Consider the following 25,094-nt stretch of genomic DNA (forward strand, 5'->3'; position numbering starts at 1 on the left):
CTTCCCGGCCAAATGCGTTGATGCTTCTTAAAAAGCTCATTGGAGAGTTAAAATTTGGAAATTGTAACTCAGTGTCTAAATGCTGCACGACAGAATTTTACGGCAAAAAATTTGGCGCAATGTGACAACGAAAGCAGGGCTGTACAGTGTGTTGGGGTTTTAGGAGGAAGGTAACAGGGATGATGGTATTACAAACGTTTCCCTGCAATCATTCTGTGACAGCGAGCCTCGACTCTATAAACAGCGCTGAGCTAAGTTTAGCTTCTCTCTTGCTGTGGGGTTTCGGTTATTCCCTACCCAGTAATCTCTGACCTATATGGGAATCCCAGAAATGCCCAAAGTGAAAGGGATCCCTCCGGTGCCTGGTGCACACCAGTAATGCATGCGCTGGTGACTGGCTAGAACGTAGCACATGACAAGAGAACGAGCTGAATCTGAAAGAGAAATACAAATGAAAAGGGAATGCAATGACCTGTTTTCAAGATTATTTTTTTATATACAAAACAAATTCAAATGTAATAATTAAAAAAATCCACTTCATCTTTACCCAGGACCATCAGGATCATTCCCAGGATGAGTAAGTCATTCCATTTCACTTATGCCGACTTTATGCCAAACGACTTTTTCCACTGTCGCAGACTAATTTCCAATATGGGAATGAAATCACGAGTCTTGCTCCCGTCGTCTCAATCGTTAGGAGTAAGCAGTGGTGTAGTCTACGTGATAAACAGATATACGCAGTATACCCACTAAGAAAGCGTCAGGATTTCCATATAGCCACTTAAAAATGCCCAATGACCCACAACAACATACTTTCTATTATATTTTTGATATATTTTGAATTGCTGTCTGTGTTTTTCTTCTTCAATTGGCTAAATTAAGGTATTTTTACCGTAAATTGGTGCATAAAAGTGTATCTGAATACAGGAAATGAAGTCGTTGCTCAAAACTTCCCTCGGGAGGACACCCAGACCCCCCACTATGATATCTGAGCACGTTTTTCTCCCATCCAGGAATGCTGGATGTGGAGTAGCCAGACCTTCCTATGCAGCGCTGTGGAGGAAGGTCTGCCAAAGCGAGACTAGTGTCTTCTAGTGTCTGGAAGGCACAACACCCATACGACTCATATATGATTTGGTCGACTAATCGATAAGTTGATTTAATCGACAAATCTGTGCGCTTTGAGTTAGCAGGCCTAACCTCAGATAAAAAGATGCTGGCTCTCCGCTGGCAACTTCCTCACACACCTACACATATACAATGGCTAATCACTTTCCTGATGTAATCACCATAGAGCTTTCAGTGGCTAGGATGCAAGGCGCGTCGAGAGAACTATTTCCCAGTGGGCTGGTGCGTATGATAAGGTAAAGGTGTTTTCTGTCTGCTGTGGAGTAGGGAGGTCATACAACTCAGTGTCTTTAAATGGGAGATGGTATCAGACTTTAGTCTTTTCAAAGCCTTTTCCAGGTCTTCTAGCACACGGTAGGCATTGGATTCTTCCCGCGACAGAGATGTGAGCTCACACACACGGCAATGCTGTAATTCTGTCCGTTGTTATTGTCCCAAAAGGGCTCGCTGTGTCCTGCTGGCAAATAACTCAAACAGAACTCTATCTTCCTTTTAGCATCCAGCACTTTTGGAATGGCAATGTCGAATTCAAAGATGTCTGTCTGAGGCCCTCCGAAGCGTTTCTGCACGTACGTGCACGGCACATCTCTGTAGCTCTGCCACGAGTCAAAGGTGATGCGTGTACGCACGTCCTTCTGGAAACTGATGTTCCTGACTCGCACCGTGCCTCGCAGCTCCTGTTCAGTCACGCTGCAGTTCTCCAGGGTGACCATGCTTTCTGCCAGCTTGGCACGAAAGGCTTTGAAATCGGCAGAAGGCTGCGGGAAGCCCAGTTTGAGCCGAGTTCCTGGGCAGCAGGTGCTGACGGTGCAGCTGTAGCCGTCCTCCGTCATGCTTCCCAAACCCTGCAGCAACGGCAGCAGGCTGAGGTCCGACTGCTCCTCTTCGTCGGAAAACTCTTGCACGGCCGTCAGAGACAATCCCTGCGAGTCGGCGAAGATCACACGTTTGTTCTTATTGATCGGGAGCCAAAAGTCGTCGTCCGAGTCATCGTCCAAGGAGAACAGGAGCGGGTGGGTCAAGATGTCGGAGGACAGCAGATCTGAAACTGGAGGACGGATGCAGGGGCGCTGGGGCTTCAGGATGGGGACCCAAACGTGAGGACACAGATGTTCACGTTGGTTCAAACACAGCCTGACGGCAATCTCCGCAAGTCCGGCAGATTGGGCCATCGACCTGAGGCCGGCCGGCTGCAGGAAACTGCTAAGAGAGAAACAGTGATTTCAATAAAGATTGCTGCCCTAGAAGTGTGATTAAACTTCTGTAAATATTGCAATTGTGCTGTTATTAATGAGGGGCATTAAAGGGTAACTCTGTTTTTCTCCGTATGTTTTGTGTCTAAGTGACGGATGGGAACAACAATCTTTTAAATTGGTCCAGTATTAAGAGAGATTGCTGCAGTCGCGAGACGCAGAACAAGCTGCAATGTAACATGTAATGTGCAATTGCGCACCTTCAATTTGCGTTGACTAAAAGTTCTGTTTTTACCACTGACAGGCTCAGATTATTATTCTAAGTGTCTGACAACATTATGGAAAGGATCGCTACAGAGATAGACCTTTTTTTTTGAAGAGTAAGATCCTTTTAGTTTAACATGAAACTGCTCCAAAATCACCATCTCCAAACCCACCAGACTCCATGTAAATACTCAGGACTTTTAGCATGTATAGAGCCAGCATATCTCCACATGTAAATGGGTGAATTAAGGATTAATTTCAACCAAACCAGAGTGGTGATTGTTGGAACAGTGGAAAGATGAACCAAGACGGCTTTTGAGGGTTTTATTTTGATTCTGTCAACTTTGAATGAAGTGTGTTTTACGATGCTAAAAGTCCTGATTATTTACATGGAGTTTGGTGAGGTTTGGTGATGGTGATTTCAGAGCTGTTTCATGTTAAACTAAAAGGATCTTACTCTTCAAAAAAAAGGTCTATCTCTGTAGGATCCTTTCCATAATGTTGTCAGACACTTAGAATAATAATCTGAGTCTGTCAGTGGTAAAAACAGAACTTTTAGTAGACGCAAACTGAAGGTGCGCAGTTGCCAATTGAAGTTACATTGCAACTTGTTGTATTGCTTAATACTGGACCAATTTCAAAGATTGTTGTTCCCAATGCAAATAATGTATTCTAAAGTTAAAAAATATAATTATTCCAGAGTTAATCCAGAAGCAGTTTCAGATTAGAGAGAGCAAGTATGAACTGAGGGGAATGTACATGTTCATAAAGATAAAGATTAGAACAAATGTAAAACAAAGATGTATATCAGCAAAAGGAGTAAACTTGTGGAATCTTTTAGATGAGGAAGTAAAAATGTGTTACACGTTACAAAGATTTAAAAAAATACTAAAACGTAGGATGATTAACAAATATATAAAAGCGAGGCATGAATGGCAATGTGTATATGAATGGGATGTATTTTGTTTTGTTTATTTTTTATTTTTGCACATATGTGCACAAGATTAAGGTAATTTATAATAAATTCACCCTCACTCTTTGATAATAATTAAAGAAGTGACACAGCAACAGAATCACTACACACTACACAATCTGCATTAAGCGCTTACGTTGTACTGGACATCTCCGTCCTGGTAGTCTGGTGTGGAGCGCTGGGAATATTATCCTCAATGTTGTGGTTGGAGTTCTTTAAAATAGAGAAAAACATTGAATGTCTGTTTTAAAACAGGAAGTATTTTGATGAATATTTTAAAATCATTGATCTGATACATGTGAGAGGAATTATCAAATATATTTTAAATCTTACTTACACACTCCCATGAGCAGCAAGTTGATGTGTGTAGTCCCAGTCATGCCTCTGAATGCACAGCATGCTATTTATACCTCCGTTAAACCCCCCCCCCCCCCCTCCTCTCAGGACCAATCAGCTACGTCTTCTGGTTCTGTCATAATGTTGTTTTAGCCTCCTTTAGTTTAAACTTCAGATCATTTCCAACAACAGTTAACTTAGGCGTTACTAAAAAAAGTCAACAAAGAAAGCGTCAAACATTAAAAAAAACTGTTGAAAAATGTGAAAAAAAAGCCCAAAAACCCATAAAAGAAACCCAAATTTTTTTTAATAAACTTTCAAAACTTAAAAATAAAACTCACATGAAAAACAAAAAATTAAAAAACTGTTGAAAAATGTGGGAAAAAAAGCCTCAAATGAAAAAAAAAAAACGCCCCCAAAAAACCCGGTCAAACATAAAAGAACCCCAAAAATGTTGAAATAAAGCGTCAAAAATGAAAAACTGTCGAAATAAGGTTGAAAAAAGTGGAAAAGAAAGTAAAAAAAATGCCAAAAATGTGAAACGTAAAAAAAAAAAAACTGTCACAAATGTGAACAACACGGTAAACATGAAAACAATGTCGAAAAAACATCAAATATCAAAATAAATTGATAAACGCTCCAAAAAGCCCGGTCAAACATAATATAACCCAATTTTTTTTTTTTAAATAAAGCATAAAAAAAAAAAAAATAAAATAAAAACTGTCAAAAAAAAGGTTGAAAAAAGCAGAAAACAAAGACAAAAATATGGAAAAAAATGTAAACCGTAAAAAAAACCTGTCACAAGTGTGAACAAAGCGGCAAACATGAACAAAAAGTGGAAAAAAAACGCGGACAAAATGTAAAAAAAGAAGTTAAAAAGTCGTACTCTTAATTCTGTCTTTTACTGCCGAGACCAGAACATGTTTTTGTGAAATGACGTCTCTGATGTCTCACGTCATAACTAGTTGGTTGGGGGAAGGGAAACTAAATCAGCAGCAGAGTATTGCTATATTTTCCGTGGCACCGTATTGATACACGGACGCCAAGTATCGGATCTTTTATTATGTAAATTACACATGAGAATTTAACTTTTAGGGCCCTATTTTAACGAGCTGAGCGTACGGCGTGAAGCGCCTGGCGCTGGTGCGTTTAGGGCGTCTCCAAAACCACTTTTGCTAGTTTGACGGCGGATAAAGCGTCCGTGTGCCGGGCGCATGGTCCTAAAGGGTTGTACTTAGTGTCTTCATTAGTCAGAGGTGTGTTTTGGGCGTAACATGCAATAAACCAATCAGAGATCATCTCCCATTCCCTTTAAAAGCCAGGCGCGTTTGGACCTTGGAGCATTGCTGTTATGATGGAGGATTTGCACCGTAATATTTTTATTTGTAATCTTCTGCATGTGTGTGTGCTGCTGTGCGTCCCTGTGTGTGTAACAAGCATAGTGTGTGTGCGCTGTGCACGAGTCTAGACGCATTTTACTAATTTACTGTTAAAATAACAAAGAAATGCTGCGTTATTGACTTTAGACCAGGTTTTTGTTGGTCAATGGCGCGATCACTTCACTCAAGATAGCAATGCTCCCAGAATGCACCTGAACACACCTCCCTGTAAGACCAGCACTCCCAGAATGCACCTGAACACACCTCCCTGTAAGACCAGCACGCCCAGAATGCACCTTCCTGTAAGACCAGCACTCCCAGAATGCACCTGAACACACCTCCCTGTAAGACCAGCACACCCATGGGCGCACACATGGGTGCAGGTGCATTTGTTATTTAAGCGACGTGGGCGCTGGACGGGAAATTGACAACTGCGTCGGTCTTAAACTAGCAAAGACACTTGCTTCGGGCTTTGCGCTGCGTCGGGTGCCAGATAGGCCCTTAAAGTATTCTGCCTTCACATATTTTTGACCTTTCACCTAACAGTCAAACGGTATCATTTTCTTACTCACGACCAGTGTTGGGAGCAACGCGCTACAAAGTAACACGTTACTGTAATTCCACTACTTTTAGCGGTAACGAGCGTGTAACTAAATATTATTTTTTCATCAAGTAACGAAATTACAATTACTGAAATTTAAATGAGTTCATTACTCGCGTTACCCTCTTTTGTGAAAGATTAACGCTTGCAGACAAGAAGACAGATAGGCCTACTTTAGCTGTTTCTGATCTAACGTCGCAGGACCTTATGGTGGCGCAATCATACACCAATCGAACAATGAGCATTAAACCACAGCCTGGCCGATAGTGCGGATAGAATGAGCTTTCTCTCCTGGAAGTGTGGACATTGTAAAATGATAACGAAGGAGGCAGTTTATCATTTAGTCTTCTTTACTCTGAACTCCCGATGAAAGTAACAAGTAAGCAGTTACACACATGTTTTGGGTGCTAGCTTATATATCACAGTATATGCGCAGGCACATTTTAACTACCGTATATATCACAGTATATGCACAGGCACATTTTAACTACTGTATATATCACAGTATATGCGCAGGCACATTTTAACTACCGTATATATCACAGTATATGCACAGGCACATTTTAACTACTGTATATATCACAGTATATGCGCAGGCACATTTTAACTACTGTATATATCACAGTATATGCGCAGGCACATTTTAACTACTGTATATATCACAGTATATGCGCAGGCACATTTTAACTACCGTATATATCACAGTATATGCACAGGCACATTTTAACTAACTTAACTAAGTAACTAATTACTAATTTTCAGTAACTTGCCCAACACTGCACATCACGACTGCACTGCTGCTTCTCGTTTAATCCGATTAAAAAAGTAGGTAGAACACTTCAACAACTTAAATTTCTTTAAAATTTTATATTTCAGCTCTTCCTTCTTTTATTGTTGGTTTATTTATCATTAGATTTTTCTCTTTCATATTCTTTTCTCCAGTGTTTTTTGTCTTTATTGATATGGTATATGTGTATATTTGAGACTTTGTTGTTACATATTAAACTGTAATCATTTTTTTTGTCTTCTTTGCACGTTTTATTTATAAAAGATTGGTTATTATGTACAAATTATTTTTGATGTGCTAATTAAAGAAATAAAAAGAAAATGATAAAAAACTGAAGTGAGATGAACAAACGCAGAAATGTATCTCAAGTTTTCCTTTGGGGAACATAGTTTAAAGTTGGAATAAAAGGAAATTAATCTGTATTGTCTCCTCATAACCGTGCCGACTGAGTCGGTCTACAGTGCGTTAACTCTACTCTGCATTGTGGAAACTATTCATAGTCAGTCATACCGGCTCTAATCTCAGACAGCTCCTGTCCCGAAAAGATCTTTCCCCGAGAGAGTGTCAGTATCATAGACTGACGTCAGTATGTGTGATGCAGAGGGCCGGGTTTCACATCAACAGCAGTCACCCAACTGGAAGCTGTTCAAGAATCCCTGCAAAGTACGTGTGGACCGTGCGTTACGTGAAACCTCCTCCACAGCGCTGCGGAGGAAGGTCTGACTAGTCCACACAACATTCCTGGATGGGAGAAAACCGTGCTGTGGTTAAAGGTGCACTATGAGTTCCTGCATGGTCCCTTCTGTTGACGTTCCAAGTAAATTTCAAACCAAAACAGAGCAAGCTCGCCCCTCCCCCCATGTTTCTGTAACCCCCTCCCACTCCCCCAACCATCTTGTCTGTGATTGGCTGTAGTGGTTTGTTGTATTTTGGTGCACAGCCTGTGCCTCTAGTGTTTGTTGACGTTGTTTACGACCCCTGCGTTGTCTCCCGAGACCGGGCTTTTTCACGGTGTGTTCAGGGGGCAGGCAGCTAGCAGATCAAGGAGAGATGCCTACGATTTGAGACAAAAAATGAAATCACGCTGAAACCATGCAGGAACTCATAGTGCACCTTTAAATGTAATTTCTTTAAACCAGGGGTCACCAACACGGTGCCCGTGGGCACCAGGTAGCCCCCAAGGACCACATGAGTAGCCCTCAGGCCTGTTCTAAAATCTGTTTCCCACCTTGTTAAGTCATTGTTGATAATTATTGCGAGAAATCATTAACGTAATCAGTGTCTTCACATAGATGAGTATCATTAATCATTAATAATCATATATTACTAAAGGCAAACTGAGCAAATTTGTTATTTCAGAAGAGCGTATCAAACTGGTAGCCCTTCGTATGACTCGGTACCCATGAAGCAGCTCTCAGTTTCAAAATGGTTGGTGACCCCTGCTTTAAACCAATCACAATCGTCTTGGGCGGCGCTAAGCACCAGACACAATAGACTCGTTCGAGATGAGCCTGCGCAGAATCGATCATCGTTTCTGTGACTTCCTGTTGAGACTGAAGGCTGCCGGAAACGGCTTTAATCTGTCCGACTTGACCGCGGCTTTTTGCCACCGCCTGCTTTCCCCCGTTTAACAGGCGAGGTGCAGCACAACTCTAGCGGCCTAATGATGGCGCCACTGCAAAATAGCCTCGGGAAGGAACTTGTTTTGGTGGAACGTGTGTACATTCAAAAGTAGTTTTAGTCGTGCAACAGAAAACTCAGATTGGACAGATAGTCTAGCTAGCTGTCTGGATTTACCCTGCAGAGATCTGAGGAGCAGTTAACATAGTCCTCACAAATCCACCAGAGGTTACAACACGTTTGCTCAGAAAAGCTCTGATTTCGCTTCCTACTTTTCTCTTTTTAGAACACGCCATCTGAAATGACTTTTCCCTGACTCGACTACTTCTAACGGTTGTCTCTCGTCTAGTTTCTTCCGAGGTTCTTCTTTTAAATCTTATTTTAGTTTTGACTTTATCTTTATGGATTCTCCTTCAACTCTTTAGACGACTTCGCGGCTTTTTCCTTTGAGTTGACGGAAAAGTGTTTAGGACGATTCTTTGTTTGTTACTATTGGATCGCAGCTGCTGACTCGAGTCGCAATGCACAGATTTGATTGGCTAATAGTATCACATGAGATAAAACGCATGTAAATGATCTGAATTTCCTGGTTTAACCAGTGCTATAAAGGTTAGAAATGCTGCAGAAACTCTCCATCAAAACGTAGTAATTCTCAATGATTAGTTATACAGTTGTGCTCATATGGTTACATACCCATGTTAAAATTGAATAAAAAGAGGAATAAAAAAAAAAAAAAAAACATATTTTGGAAAGTGATCTTAATGCCTTAATTAAAAAAAATTGGAAAAATCCGACCTTTTAAGGACACCAATTTTCTTTGTGAATGAATAATGTATCGTAAATAAATAAATAAATAAATGTTCTTCCTTAAAATCATAGGTGTGATTGGCAAAGGACAAAAAAGCAGGAAAATATACGGCGCACCCATGACGCTGCGACAGCCCCCCCCTCATTTAAAAAAAAAAAAAATAAACCATTAAATGGCACTTTCTGGAGAGTTTTGTGCAAAGAAATGGAGAAATTGAGTCTTACATGATATGTAGGTATTAGGGCATTTAGCATTTACATTACTGTTAATCAGTCATCACTTGATTACACATTGCATTACCTTGTTATAATATAAATAATAATAGTGCCACATGAAGAGACAGTGCAGCATATGACAGTAGCAACAGCTGAGAAGATTTGGGTCTGTGGTGACCAGGTCCACCTCACACAAACTTCCTTCTCCTATTCTCTCTCCTTACTACGACACCCACACCCACACACACCCACACACACCCACACACACACCCACACCAGCCCACATTACCACGCCCATGCAGCCCCACCCACGGACATTTATGGATTTTTAAACATTTAATGTAACTGGCAAACAATGCTTTCTACTTTTTAAAGAGCACACGTTTATAACAAATTTTTATTTATGCCGTTTGTATGCTGTTACTGTCATTCTCTACAGTATGTAGGTATGTAGTATGTATGTTGTCACTGTCTGTTCAATTGTCCGTGTTTCTCTCTGTTGACACTGTACATATTAAGTTATAACTCTAACTCTGCAATTTAAATGTTTTTAATGGCTGTCTGTGATGATACTTCAGGGTTTTTCCTTGCTCAGAATTTGTCTTTGCGGGAACACACAAAGCAGCCCCCCTGCTTTGTGTGTTCCCGCAAAGACAAATTCGGAGGGGGTCTGGGCGTCCTCCCCCAGGAAATTCTGAGGGTAAAAGACTTCGATTCCTGCATTCTGATACATTTTTAGGCACCAATTTATGGTAAAAATGTCAATATTTATTGCAAGGAAATCACAAAATTCTGGTGGCAGGTAACAATTCAAAATACAAAATATAATGGAATATTATTATATTCAGTAGTCCAGTAAGGAGGCTTTCACATCTGGGACATGGGCCGGATACAACAACACTTGACCCTAAAGTCCAGTTGTTTGTATGATTGACTTAGGCTACTTAATCAGTGATGTTGAATACAGCCTAGAGTGTAACGGACCACCACAGTTCATACATACATGTGAACCGCGGATTAATTGCAGAGTTTAATCTACATAGTGTAAAACTACTACGTGAATGGGGCACAGCAGAAAGACAGAGCAGAGCGACGCTGCTTGTTCAGGGTTTTCATGTGTACTCCTATAGGCCTACACTTCGCATCAGGCGTTAAAACCAACTGTACCGAATTAGACTACTATTTAACGCGAGACGTTTTTAACCGCTAATAAAACTGTCTCAATTTAATACTGATGCCGTCAGACGGCCGCGCGGACAGACAGCAGTCAGAGTTCCGGTAGAGCTCTGCGCCGGTCAGCAGCGGCTTCTCACTGTACAGCCGGTCCCCCAGAGCAGCATGATCACCGGGAGGGTCCAGCCTGAACCCTGCAAACAGAGATCCCGTTTGAAGGTGACATGCTTGATTTTGACTGAACGTCTCAATTTAAGTAACCTCTGATCGGGTCGTAGCAAATTAAGTAGCTACACTAAGTTTAAGATTAGGTGTTGGTCATTCTCAACACCTTTCTACCCCCCCCCCCCCCACACACACACACACACACACACACACACTTATCAACTCTGGACTCTGTGCTGCTGCCAGCCTGTGTAACGTACGTTACTCACCATCGATCGACTGTTAGCTTCAGCTGGCTAACGTTAGCTGTCAACCTCCCGACTAGCTAGTGATCTAGCGAGGATTAGCCCTTCAGACCACAGTGGACTTCAGTGGACTCTCCATCCAATCTCCCGACTGGACCTTCGTCTACCACAACTGCCGGACTCTTTCAAATACATGTACTCCCTGTCTCCGCCGATCACTTGGTAGCGTTGGTCAGCTGTCAGCTTACGCCAGCTAGCTTCTGTTAGCTTCGACCGACTGACGGCTCGCCCAGCACATCTTTTCACTGTAGAGCTCTTTTAGCCATGTTTCCCGGCTCAACACTAAGTTAGTGTGGGCCACTACCTTTCTGCACTGCCAAAAATGGTGCTCCTAAAATATCCCTCACTGCAACTTCTCAACGTCATCTGCTACGTCGCTTCAGCTTGCATTGCCAACATAAAATAAAAATATTGTCCCGTTGTCGGCTTCAGCTAAGAAGATAGTTCGCCCCCACACGTCCAAAATTCTTGTTCAAATAACCTTCCGCAACGATTGCAGGCTCTTTGGTGGAGCTCTGCTTTGAATGAAGTTACATCGTGACAAATTAATGGACCACTTGCGGAGTGATATGAAGACATGAGTCAGAGGCACAAAAAACGTTGACAGCAGTGACCGGTCATTATGTTTACCAATACCCCCGACCTGTGCCTTGCGACACCCCCCCCCAAGCGGATTTGCATGATTTACGAGAGCTTCATTTTCAGGTCAGAAAAGCCGGATTTCCGGAATTATCCGGAAGAATCACACCCCTGTAAAATACAGAGGGCATATGTAAGTACACCCCTATGTTAAATTCCCATAGAGGCAGGCAGACTTTTATTTTGAAAGGCCAGTTATTTCATGGATCCAGGATACTATGCATCGTGATAAAGTTCCCTTGGCCTTTGGAATTAAAATAGCCCCACATCATCACATACCCTTCACCATACCCCCACATCATCACATACCCTTCACCATACCCCCACATCATCACATACCCTTCACCATACCCCCACATCATCACATACCCTTCACCATACCCCCACATCATCACATACCCTTCACCATACCCCCACATCATCACATACCCTTCACCATACCCCCACATCATCACATACCCTTCACCATACCTAGAGATTGGCATGGGGTACTTTCCATAAAATCATCTCTCAATGCAAATCAAACCAGATATTAGGCTAACTGAAATAAAACCATGCCAATCTCTAGGTATGGTGAAGGGTATGTGATGATGTGGGGGTATGGTGAAGGGTATGTGATGATGTGGGGGTATGGTGAAGGGTATGTGATGATGTGGGGGTATGGTGAAGGGTATGTGATGATGTGGGGGTATGGTGAAGGGTATGTGATGATGTGGGGGTATGGTGAAGGGTATGTGATGATGTGGGGGTATGGTGAAGGGTATGTGATGATGTGGGGACCAAGGGAACTTTATCAGGATGCATAGTATCCTGGATCCATGAAATAACTGGCCTTTAAAAATAAAAATCTGCCTGTCTCTATGGGAATTTAACATAGGGGTGTACTGACTTATGCCCCCTGTATTTTAAGGAAGAACATTTATTTATTTACGATACATTATTCATTCGCAAAGAAAATTGGTGTCCTTAAAGGATGGATTTTTGCAATTTTTTTAATTAAGGCATTAAGATCAATTTCCAAAAGATGTTTTTTTATTCCTCTTTTTAGTCTTTTTAGAACTTTAGCATGGGTATGTAAACATATGAGCACAACTCTAGGTCTGGGTCCTGATAGGACGGTGTCTGACGGTTAATGAGATGTTTTTGGACAACAAACTTGAGGACATTTTGATGATTTAAGATTTGATTACAAGAGGTTATACTAGTCAAGATTTTACTAATTAAGTCCAGAAAGTTGTAAATTGTAAAATGATTATGTTGGATGCAGCGTTTAATACAAAAAAACATTCAATCATTTACAATTTTTCTCAAAACCACATTTTTTTAGGTCTAAAAGAACCTTGCTTTCATTTCCCAACATTTTAATATGAATAGTTGTGTTCATGTTCTCTAACTGCTTCTCTGTATGTTATCACGTGTCTAGAGTCTTTCCTGGATAGATCATCAAGACCCTCCCAGTGTATTATTCCTAATCTCATAATAATAACACTGGATTATAGGATTCCATATTAGCTGGATCAGCAGAGCAGGTCAAAAGGACGACAGTCTGTTGACACGTAGTTCAGTTTTGCAAAGCCTGGCGCTCCCTCAGTCCCTAATTAGTTCTATAAAACTGGGCAATTTGTGTGAGGGCAAACAATAAGCACTGATTACAACCTCTGGGACTCTTACATAACAATATTATTACAACAATTATGTCTCAGAGAAGACAACATCCTTTCAGGGCCAAATTAAACTTTAAACTTGTGAAGCAGATGAGAGTTAAAAACATATTTACAATTCTGGATGTGGTAGCCGAGGTAGAGAGATGCAAAGTTAACATTAACATTAAAGGTGCTCTAAGCCAGTGGTTCCCAACCTGGGGTCCGGGGACCCCTAAGGGGGGCGGCAAAGATCACAGGGGGGGCGCAACTCTTTATCTGGTTTGAGAAATTATGCTAATACACTAGAATATATAATGTATACAAAAGTCTGTATAAAAACTATATATTTTTGTTCTAAAATTGTAGGCAGGCTACTTAGTAGGCCAAACCTCCGGGACCTCTTAACCTGGGACCCTGCTGTCATCAGGTCAGCTGCTAGCTGCTAGCTGCTATCATCCTCGTTTTTCCTGCCGCCACGGCATCACTATTTTATGAATGAAACATGGCGGAGAAACGTAAAAGTGCTGATAACTCCTCTGTATCAAAAAAGAAAGTAAGGGAAAGTTACCTCAACTTCGGTTTCAGAGGGGGGGGCTCAGCTTTTCTTAGACATAAGTAGGGGGGGGGCGCCAAGGAAAAAAGGTTGGGAACCACTGGTCTAAGCGATGTTGGGTGACGTTACTTCTTGTTGACGTTCAAAGTATTTTCAAACAAAACGAGGCTAGCTTGCCCCTCCCTCCTCCTCATCCCGTCCCCTCCCCATCCCTTCCGCGCACTAACCCCCCCCCCCAACCCCCACCCCCAAATCCTTCTCGTCGGTTATTGGCTGGAACGCTGTTTGTTATGTTTGGTGGTGCAGGTTGGCCAGTTTATGGAGCCTGGGCTGTCTACAGAGACCACATTTTTTACAGTGTGTTCAGGGGACAGGCAGCTAGCAGATAGTGAGGAGATGTTTTTTTTACAGTGTGTTCAGGGACAGGCAGCTAGCAGAAAGTGAGGAGATGTTTTTTTTACAGTGTGTTCAGGGACAGGCAGCTAGCAGAAAGTGAGGAGATATTTTTTACAGTGTGTTCAGGGGACAGGCAGCTAGCAGATAGTGAGGAGATGTTTTTTACAGTGTGTTCAGGGGACAGGCAGCTAGCAGATAGTGAGATGTTTGCTGTATGTGACAAAAAATGTTGTCGCCTAAAAAACACGTGACATCGCTTAGAGCACCTTTATAATGACAGTAAGAAATATTGATTTAAAAGGTCGACGTAATTATAAAATGGCGATCAAAAGAAACAACTTTCTTTCAAACATACACGCACTTTAAAGCGTGTAACTTGGGTAGGTACTAGAGCTGCAAAGATGCCTCAATTAGTTGTAAACTGTTTAAATGAATAATTTACAACTATTTTGATAATCCATTAATCAGTTTTAGTCATTTTTAATGAGAAGAGATTCTCTGATTCCAGCTTGTTAAATGCGTCTTCTAGTTTCTTCTCTCCTCTGGGACAGTAAACCGAATATCTTTGAGGACGTCATCTTGGAACGAATCCATTAATCCAGGAAATAATTGATAGATTAATCGGCGATGAAAATAATCGTTAGTTGCAGCCCTATACAAAACATAACTCAGGTATATAACAGGGCTGTAGACTCGAGAAGCTTTTCTGTCGTCTCGGACTCATCTTGGACTCTGACTTGTCTCGGACTCGGCCGTCGGACTCGCCAAATATTGTAGTTGGTCCCGACCGAGTCCAGCACTATATGCTTTTTTTTTCTAAAGTAACTTCCTCCTTCAAAACAAAACCATTGATGAAGCGCGGTGGTTCAGAAAACAGCTATTAGTTTAATTCAAAATCCATTTAGAACGGGCATCGTGATTGGTCGCCTGGTACACGCCTGGCTGCATCATACACCTCAATCATCAGGCATCAATTGGTTTCATTTTGGCAACAGACACAATGTCAGCGAGCACTTTGTACTCTGGATTCTTCAGGACAAGTCATAAGTTCAAGAATGGGAACATTTCCATTTTATATTTTAAAGATGCAGTAGGTAAGACTTATAACACTAACTTTCTGTCATATTTTCTGAAACTGACCCTATGTTCCAGTAGAACTACATGAAGCAGGTCATTTAAAAAAAAAAATCCGGCTCCTCTGGCTCCACCTCCAGCCTGGAGTGAGATTTACAAAAATCCACAGCTCCCTGTTCAGATGCACCAATCAGGGCCAGGGGGGGTGTCTAACTGTTCAGATGCACCAATCAGGGCCAGGGGGGGTGTCTAACTGCGTGTCAATCACTGCTCATGCACACGCATTCATTCTCCCTTGTGGGGGGAGGGGCTTAGGAGACCGTTTTGGGCTTTAGCGGAAAGAGGGGAGGGACTGAGAAGTTGTTGATGTTCACATTTTTTGGCTAAGTCCTGGATCTTCACAATCCTACCTACAGCACCTTTAAGTAAATAATAATGTGGCCTAATTTGATCCTATAGTGTTACTCTGCACTTGCTTTTTGATTATTATTACACATAATAAAGCAAAATGATCATCTTAAAGTAGAAGATATACCATCTCCCACATCACATAAATAATAAACAGGTAAGTGAGTGGACTTGAAGAGGATTCTTTTGTTTCTGTCTCGGTATTGACCGTCTCTCATTTGGACTCGGTCTCGACAAGTCCTGGTCTTGGACTTAACAAAGGTGGACTTGACTACAGCCCTGGTATATAATACGCAACTACCTACTACTAAATCGGTGGACTTCAATACTAGTCTAAAGTTTAAACGGTGTTTTGCATGTTTGTTTGAAAGATACAGATCCTAGTTGCTACGCAATGTGATGCTAAGCAAACTGATGAAATGTCTTCGCTGTTACTGAGCCTCAACTAGATAAAAATAACAAAATTAATCAGCAGATTAGACAGACTTTTCTTTAGCAACCTCACAGACACCAACACACCAGAATACATTATGATTATGTAACCAAACTTATGTTGTGACATGATTAAAAAGATCCAAAAATAACCCAGCAGCACTGCGAACGCTGCTTTGGTGAACAGGGTTCGTTCGTCAGCAAACACTTCTGACAATATGAGTAATGTTTGCGGTTATTTTTCCACAGAGTAACTTGTCTGGAAGACATGCAGCCGCAAACGTCCGTGTTAGCGTCCCACGAGTTTGTCCTTAATCCCAACAACAAGTGAGGAAGATGGGTGCATTCCCAGATGTAATCTCTGCAGGTTAATGTTCCTCATATTACAAAAATAGGCCACTGCTCATTTTTCTGACCTCCGGGAGCCAAACACATCCACACCAATAGACAGACCTGGAACAACAAGAAAGACTAGGTTTTAATTTATTCGATAGTGTAGTTCAGTGAAATTACAAATCTGCCTAAACTAGGGATGTAATGATGCATGTTGAATCGTAGGGGTGGGGTGGGGGGATCGACAGCATAGTGATTTTCTGTGGCGATACACAGACGCCAAGTATCGATCTATTATTACATATGTGTAAGTGAGATAAAATGATCTTTTTAGATAAAACAGATGTTGACAAATAAGGGTGTGCAAAAAAAATCGATTCACATTCGTATCGCGATTTATTTATTTTTATTTTTTTTATTGTATGTGTGCTGCAATCACATGGGAAAAGTAACTACATTTACATACTGTGAATCTTTTTTTTTTTTATTATGTTTTTGGGCATTTTCAGTCTTTATTTGACAGGACAGCTGAAGACATGAAAGTAGAGATGTTCCGATACCGATACCGCCTAAAATGCTGGTATCGGTATCGGGAAGTACTGGAGTTCATGCACCGATCCGATACCACGTAATAAAGCCCTAAAGAAAATCTACGTTAAAGTAGTTTATTTATGTTCTGTTTCCGTTATAACTGACTGTCAAACTGGAGAATAAAAGAAAGTTCTGGGACATTCATTGTTTGTGTTTGTTCATGTTTCACAAAGATAGAAGTAATATCACATCCATACAGGGATAGTAGTATACAGCTGTTATACATCATATCATCCATACAGAGATAGTAGTATACAGCTGTTATACATCATATCATCCATACAGAGATAGTAGTATACAGCTGTTATACATCATATCATCCATACAGGGATAGTAGTATACAGCTGTTATACATCATATCATCCATACAGAGATAGTAGTATACAGCTGTTATACATCATATCATCCATACAGAGATAGTAGTATACAGCTGTTATACATCATATCATCCATACAGAGATAGTAGTATACAGCTGTTAAAACATAATCAAATATATGACACACTGGTATCGGATCAGTACTCGGTATCGGCCAATACGCAAGTTCAGGTATCAGAATCGGTATCGGGAAGCAAAAAATGGTATCAGACCATCTCTACGTGAAAGGGGAGAGAGAGGGGGGAATGACATGCAGCAACGGCTGCAGGTTGGAGTCGAACCTGGGCCCGCTGCGTCGAGGAGTAAACCTCTATATATGGGCGTCCGCTCTACCAACTGAGCTATCCGGGCGCCTGTGAATAGTTTTTTTTAAATTGAGAATCGATTTTGAATCGAAGCGTGAGCCTAAAAATCAATATCGAATCGTGACATTTTCTGAATCGTGCACCCCTATTGACAAAGTTTCCTTTTGGGGACATGATTCGAAATTGGGAAAAATTTGAAGTTGGGAAAAAAAAAAGGTAATAAATTGCAATATATCGCAGAATATTGCAATTTGTTTAAAATGCACGTATGCACAGAGAGTCCTCTATTTATAGTTATATAGAGGAATATTTCAGTCATTTGTCTGTAGCTCATTCTGTTAGAAGTAATCGTGAGAAAAGCATACTGTCAACTTAAAATCGTGAACCATGGGCGGCCGGATAGCTCAGTTGGTAGAGCGGGCGCCTATATATAGAGGTTTACACCTCGACGCAGCGGCCGCGGGTTCGACTCCAACCTGCGGCCCTTTGCTGCATGTCATTCTCCCCTTTCATGTCTTCATCTGTCCTGCCAGTAAAGGCTTAAAATGCCCAAAAAAAACCGTTGTGTGTATCGTTCCATCACTACTGTAAACATGTTTTGGTTCTTAATGGAGACATTTCTTTCATAATCTGTTGGCAAAAGACAATGAAAACTGCAACAAAAAAATAGAACAGCGAGAGCTAAAAATGAATCCAGATGTCACTGCAAAGCAGATGCTTATGTAATGTAAGAGCTGCAGAAATTAATCAGCAGATGTCAGTACTGGAGGGTGTGAGGGCAGCGTTGAGTTAATGAAGACGACGACACACAGACTCACTGTTACTTACCTCGACGTTCAGATCAACTGCACGGCTCCGCTGGAAACAAGCGGTGCGATCGTTCGATACCGCATCAGATGTTGAGAGCCCTCTTCCAGATCTACAACGTACTCTCTGACAGAAGAGGAAAAGTAATTAATTTTATACTAATTTAATTTATACTGTTTATTGATCCCCAGTGGGGAAATATATAATACATAATTTATTGCGTTTTTCCATTACATGGTACCTGCTCGACTCGTCTCGTCTCTACTCTACTCGCCTCGACACACTGTGCGTCCGTTTTCCGTTGCAGATTTTAGTACCGCCTCAGCGTGGCTGGTCGTCTTGCCGGCTCGACGCTCACACCAGCGCACAAGTATAACATCAGGCCACTTGAGCTTGTTTTACAGTTCTGTGGAGGCTCCACGCAGAGCTTTCGCCGTAGCCTGTGTAATATGTGGCCTGATGTATACATTTGTCAGCTGGTGTGTGCGTCGAGCCAGCATGTGTGTGTGTACGTAGGATACGGCGAAAGCTCTGCCTGGACTGGAGCCTCCGCAGAACTGAAACAAGCGGCGCCGCAGTAAACTACTGTGACCTTACGCGACACACACACAGAACGTGGAAGGTGTGTGTTGTTGCCAGAAGACACATTTAGTTTCTAAAGAAGCTGGAGGCAGCAAAAAAAAAAAAAAAAAAAACAGCTGGCTAAACTGTTTAAAAATAGCGGGTTTGTTCAGGACACCCCCGTCTGTCGCTTTCACGTCACCTTTTCGGCTCGCCTCAGCTCGCTGGGAACCTCGACTGAGGAGGTACTAAATAAAGTACCTGTTAGCAGGTACCAGGGACTTTTTTTCGTAATGGAAAACCAAAAAAGGCGAGTAGAGTCGAGCAGGTACCATGTGGTGGAAAAGCACCATTACACTCTGTTTTTGTTGAAATCACTACACACAGGCCTGAAATACACACACACACACACACATGCTCAGGACCTATTCATGCACAAGTGGAGAGATGTCAGAGTGAGTGGGCTGCCAGTGCTGGACAATCGCCCTGAGTGGTTGGGGGCGGTACAGTGCCTTGCTCAAGAGCACCTGGCAGTGCCCAGGAGGTGAACTGGCATCTCTCCAGCTACCAATCCACACTCTGTACTTTGGTCCATAGTGGAACTTGAACCAGTGACCCTCCGGTTCCCAACCCAACTCCCTACGGACTGAGCTACTGCCATCCTAAGTAGAGATCATATCAGCTGTTTCGGTATCTTTGCAGAAAAATAAAAAAACAGTACTGGATGTGGAAAAGTTTTAAAACCAATGACAACTATTAAAACGTACCTCTGATCGTCAGTTTCAGGCTCGACCAAGATGTTTTCCTGTCTCTCCTTCACTCGTAGAAACACAAACGAGTCCAGGCAGGGCTCAGGCACTGGGAAGAATTCAATTTGGGTTTTTTACTTGAGCGTTCCTTTATTTGTACTCGAGCGATCATTGAGGGGCAACCCTCATTTACGACCACATCGAGTCAAATTACAAAGACAAAACACAGAACAACATCATCATAAGAAAAGTAGAAAGACATTAAAACTTTCTGAATTGGGAAATGATTTGATAAATAAATAAGGATAGTACGGATGCAAAATAAAGTGCAATTATATAAAGCAATTACAAGTAGAAGTTTGCAAGTTTAAACCCAGATTTCTAAATTGTCCAAAAGGCACAATTGAGCGTTGTAATTTGATCCAGGAGTCGGGTGCACTAAACATCTTTTTTAGAGGTCGACCGATAGTGGATTTTACCGATACCGATAGCCAGGTTGGGCCGTATTTGCCGATTACCGATTAATCGACCGATAGTATTTATAACTTATACAGTTGACAAAAAAATGACGGACCTGCCTTCCCATTGGTTGAAAACATAAACCAAGGCATCATGGGAGATTCCCTTGTCGGTAGCACCTACTGTCTATGGGTAGCACGGAGTTAGCGGCAGAACTGACCGAAAACGTGATGAATTATGGACATCAAGTGGATAAATCTGGGATGTAACAGTTTGGATTTAATGCTCAACAACCACGAAAAAAGGCACAAGTTCCAGGCTGGATAGAAAATCACCTGTAAAGGCTAGAAAGACACCAGAGACACCCCTGTGACGGCTAACTCGTTAGCTTTTAGCTGCAGCAATCAGTAAGTCTCTACGTTTAACGGTTATTAAATTATCTAAATATGAATCAGAGGTGCGTTTGGGATCATGGACGATCCTTTAGGGTTCTGATTCTGACGTTTGGGTCGGACTTGCGTTTATTTTTGTCAGTGATTTAACCGCTTGAGGTAAGTTAGCCTACTGCTAATGTTTAGCGTCATCTCAGCCTCGAAAGCAAACAAACATACTGCTGTGCTGTTCTTTCTCTACTAATGCAGCATCTATTCAACAAATTAATAACTTTATACCTTTATTATCCAGGTCAGTCGATCGCCACGATAACCTGTCACATTCACCCAGTTCCACATTCATACCTGGGAGCTGCCCAGTACAACCACAGTCTGATCTGCTGGCCACTGAGCAGCTCCACTGGAGCTGTTGGGGGTTAAGGGCCTTGCTCAAGGGCACCTCAGTGGTGGTAATGAGGGAGGAACAACTTTTACTTTCACCCACCCAGATTTTATCCTGTCGGTCTGGGGATTGAACCGACGACCTCCCGGTCACAAGCTAGCTTCTCTAACCTTTAGGCCACCACTGAACCCCTCTATCTAATGCAGACTATCTCATAGCTGACCGGGCAGACACAGACGTTTTCATCAGACTCACCCTGGGTCCGGTTAATTAAGTATACTGCTAACTTATAACACTAATAACATTACCGTCGGCAAAACACCCCCGCCGATCAAATCCATACGTAAGAGAATTCTGGTCAATTTCAACACGTAGCTCTGTTGTTTGTGGTGAAAACAATCGGTGTTGCCTACACCGTGTTATCCTCCTGCTACAGTTCGCACCCAGGCGGCTGAACCGGGGCAGGTTTAAAGACACACCAGCCCAATAATCGGGCGTCGGGCCGTCTGGCGAGGTCCGTGACTCGAGTCTGTTCCGTGTGTCCCGTGCCGTCGGCCGTCCGAGGAGCCGTCGGCCTTCATTTGGGCCGACCTGACGTGTTCAGTCGGAGACAGGGCAGTCGGGACTCACCCGGAAATGGGGAGCGGATGAGCCTCTCAAAATCTGACGAAAATCTTTTAAACTGACCTTTGTTGATCTGAAATGAAGACAGATTCAGAAACTGCACGGCCTATTTCTCTCTTAAAATGTTTTCAGAAACATGTTTCAGTGAACTATTTTAGTACAATATGAGATCGTATTCTAAACAAGCCGCCATGACAGTCTGGCTGTGAATTTCCGGAGAAAAAAAAGAACCACGTGACATGTTCGTCCAATCAGCTGCCGGTTCTCATTTTCTGGGAAATAATCAGACTGTTAATGGAAACAATACAGAGAAGCGCCGCCTGCTGCTATGGAGACGTATTACGTTTCACGCACGCGCAGAGCGTACGCTCAAGTCTGCGTCTCCTCAGTGTGTTCTGAGGAACTTTTTGGACCTCGGGGACCCGACTGATCAGTCCGACTGGCTTTTCTGCAGACGGTCGGCCCGTCTGGTTGGTGTGTCAGGGCCCTAACGTTTTAGCCTCTAAACACGTTTGAGATGTCATTACAAGTGCCTACCCATGTGTAGTGATTCCTTCCGAGTGAACACAGTGAATCGGACTGCAGTCGATGTGAAAGAAATGCATAAAAGTTGTGCTAATTCAGCCAGTTCACATACCTCTGTTTAGTTCCGGTGAAGCCCACACAAGTCAACTGTCGAACTCATACAATCCAATATTCCAAAATGTATTTTTTCCACCAAAAAAAACGATGCAGTTTTGCGGAATTAGCACAACTTTTATGCATTTCTTTCACATCTACTGCAGCCATTTTCACTGTGTTCACTCGGAAGGAATCACTTCACATGGGTAGGCACTTGTAATGACATCTCAAACGTGTTAAGAGGCTAAAAACACGTTTAAAACGTGCCCTGTTTCAGCCGACTGGGTGCGAACTGTAGCAGGAGCATAACTCGTGTAGGCAACACTCATTATTTTTCGTATTTCTCGCTACTGACAGCACTACGTGACAACAAACAACAGAGCTACGTGTTGAAATCGACCAGAATTCTCCTTTAACCATCAAGCCAATAAACCTGTATGGAAAAACACCTCAGCTGACGTGTTCCAACTCGTTAACGATAATACGAGACAACGCTGCCGTCATCAACATGCAATATCGTTAACGAAAAAGACAACACTAAAATGTTTTCTGTTTTCTCGCACACACGGCTAAATGTGAGATTGTCTCTGTAGGCTACTCGGTCCGGTTCTGGTGGTTGATTAACGCCGATAGGTGCCGATTAGCTCTCATAACGGGCCGGATGAGTAGCGCCCTGCAGTGACTCCATGAAGCAACCGTCTGATTGTTCCACATTTTAGTTGTAATATTCTGTGATTAAATTCTGTCAGGTAAATATAGGAGCAGAATGTCTTCCTCTGATGTAGAAGTACACTGTAAGTCAGTAGTAGGCTATACAGTGGTGTTGCATATTAAGTGGTTCGGGGTCCTTCTGTAAGTAATTCTGCGTTACAATTTGGTTTTGGAGAATTCTACAAGCAGCAAAACCACAGACCAAGCAATCGGCCCGTTCCAAACAGGCACATTTTCAACGGGCACTGCACTAGTTAGAATACATTTAGTTTTAGTGCGATGGGCAGTGAAAATGTCAGAGCAAATGCAAACATCTGCCAGTGCATGCTAATAAAGCAGCATTTCTGGCACAAGTTATTCAAGACTGAAGGGTAAATATAGAGAGCCTGTGAGGTGAAAATATAGAAAATAGTAAATAGACATTACCTGCTTTGAGCATATCCACTGTCTGCAGGTTGGGCGGCATGCGCCTCAGCGCTACAGCCTTCAGGTAGGTTTCTGTGTTCGCATAGTACCTGCACGCCAGATAAATGTGTTTTTAAACCTCAAGTGTCACAAAAACAGTAGTAGAAACAATCAGCTCTGACCGTACTCTATTACATGGTTTCTCAAATAGGGGTACGTGTCCCCCTAGGGGTACTTTGGAGGACTGCAGGGGGTACGTGTCCCCCTAGGGGTACTTTGGAGGACTGCAGGGGGTGCGTGTCCCCCTAGGGGTACTTTGGAGGACTGCAGGGGGTACGTTGCCCCCCTAGGGGTACTCTGCAGGACTGCAGGGGGTAAGTGTCCCCCTAGGGGTACTCTGCAGGACTGCAGGGGGTAAGTGTCCCCCTAGGGGTACTCTGGAGGACTGCAGGGGGTACGTGTCCCCCTAGGGGTACTGTTGGTACACGATCCGTTCTGCCTGCACGATCCGTTCTGCACATGCGCAAGATAATACTGTTTTACCGAGGATACGACCTGCACGATCTGTTCCACGCTAGCCTATGGCCAGCCTCCACCGGGAAGCTAACGTTAGTTTAGCTAACAGCTACTTCGGCTAACTGCTAGCTGACAGCTTGATTCAGTCTAAAATAACGTTAACTCAAACGTAATGGGAAAAGCAGCTACAGCTAAATTAAGACTTCACAGTAATAACAATAAAGACAAGTATTGAGTGATTGTATTTTAAATGAGCACAAGTAAAGTAGAACTGACGTAACAGCTGTTATATATGTTAGGTGTTTGTTATATATGTCAACGTTTATTTTCAAGTTTTATTTTGAGGGTCTTTTAAAGTTATTACATGCTGTCTCAGCTAGCAGTTAGCCGAATTAGCCGTTAGCTAAACTAACGTTAGCTTGCCTGTGGAGGCTAAAGGCAGACCGCTACAATCAGCTAGCGGTTAGCCGAATTAGCTGTTAGCTAAACTAACGTTAGCTTGGCTGTCGACCGGAAGTGTGGAACAGATCGTGCAGTGTCGTAAATCCTCGTACAACCGCGCATGCGCGAACATTTTGCGCATGTGCAGAACGGATCGTGCAGGCAGAACGGATCGTGTACCGACAGGTACTCTGGAGGACTGCAGGGGGTACGTGTCCCCCTAGGGGTACTTTGGAGGACTGCAGGGGGTAAGTGACATTTTTTGTTGTTTTTGATTCTCAGCATGTGGCAAATTTTGTTTCAAAAGAAGCTGGAGGCTAAAAACTATTTAAAAATGGCGGGTTCTTGCCATTGTTTTTGTATTGTTGTTACTTGTCTTTTTTTGCTTTGCCTCGACGGAGGAGGTACTAAATAAAGTACCCGTTAGCAGGTACCAGGGACTTTTTATCATAATGGAAAACCAAAAAAGGCGAGTAGAGTCGAGCAGGTACCATGTGATGGAAAAACGCCATTAATGTGTGTCCCCCCTGAAAGGCCCACTCTGAGCCAGGAAAAACCCGGCGTACTCACTCTTTGGCAAAGGCAAACTCCTCGGGTGAGAGCAGCGACGGATCTCCCTCCCCTCGAGACTTTTCTCTCTCCAGGACATGCGGGAAGAACTTCTCAATCTAGACATACGGGGCACAAAGATCAGGAGACTTTGTCGACAGGGACTGAGTGAAACCAGA

At 42.6% G+C, this 25,094-nt stretch overlaps 2 protein-coding genes across 2 annotated transcripts in view; both read right to left on the reverse strand.

Annotated features, from left to right (window-relative positions):
* Nucleotides 1–1,001: 1,001 nt before the first annotated feature.
* On the reverse strand, nt 1,002–3,947 carry zgc:77112 (uncharacterized protein LOC406459 homolog). The gene is made up of 3 exons (XM_031305128.2): nt 3,896–3,947; nt 3,695–3,771; nt 1,002–2,328 (listed from the first exon to the last, which is right to left on the reverse strand). Exons 2-3 carry the CDS (start codon nt 3,706–3,708, stop codon nt 1,473–1,475), a joined length of 870 nt encoding a protein of 289 aa, XP_031160988.1. The 5' UTR covers nt 3,709–3,771; nt 3,896–3,947; the 3' UTR covers nt 1,002–1,472.
* Nucleotides 3,948–16,128: 12,181 nt separating this feature from the next.
* gins4 (GINS complex subunit 4 (Sld5 homolog)) overlaps nt 16,129–25,094 on the reverse strand; it is a 13,509-nt gene continuing 4,543 nt past the window's right edge. Inside the window, exons 4-8 of the mRNA XM_031305139.2 lie at nt 24,937–25,034; nt 23,431–23,519; nt 19,834–19,924; nt 18,527–18,631; nt 16,129–16,545 (exon numbers count right to left, since the gene is read on the reverse strand). Of these exons, the coding sequence (XP_031160999.1) occupies nt 18,535–18,631; nt 19,834–19,924; nt 23,431–23,519; nt 24,937–25,034 (375 nt within the window). The 3' untranslated portion in view covers nt 16,129–16,545; nt 18,527–18,534. The remainder of the gene's footprint in view (nt 16,546–18,526; nt 18,632–19,833; nt 19,925–23,430; nt 23,520–24,936; nt 25,035–25,094) is intronic.

The sequence above is a fragment of the Sander lucioperca genome, chromosome 2 (genome assembly GCF_008315115.2).
Source record: "Sander lucioperca isolate FBNREF2018 chromosome 2, SLUC_FBN_1.2, whole genome shotgun sequence".
Lineage (NCBI taxonomy): Eukaryota > Metazoa > Chordata > Actinopteri > Perciformes > Percidae > Sander > Sander lucioperca.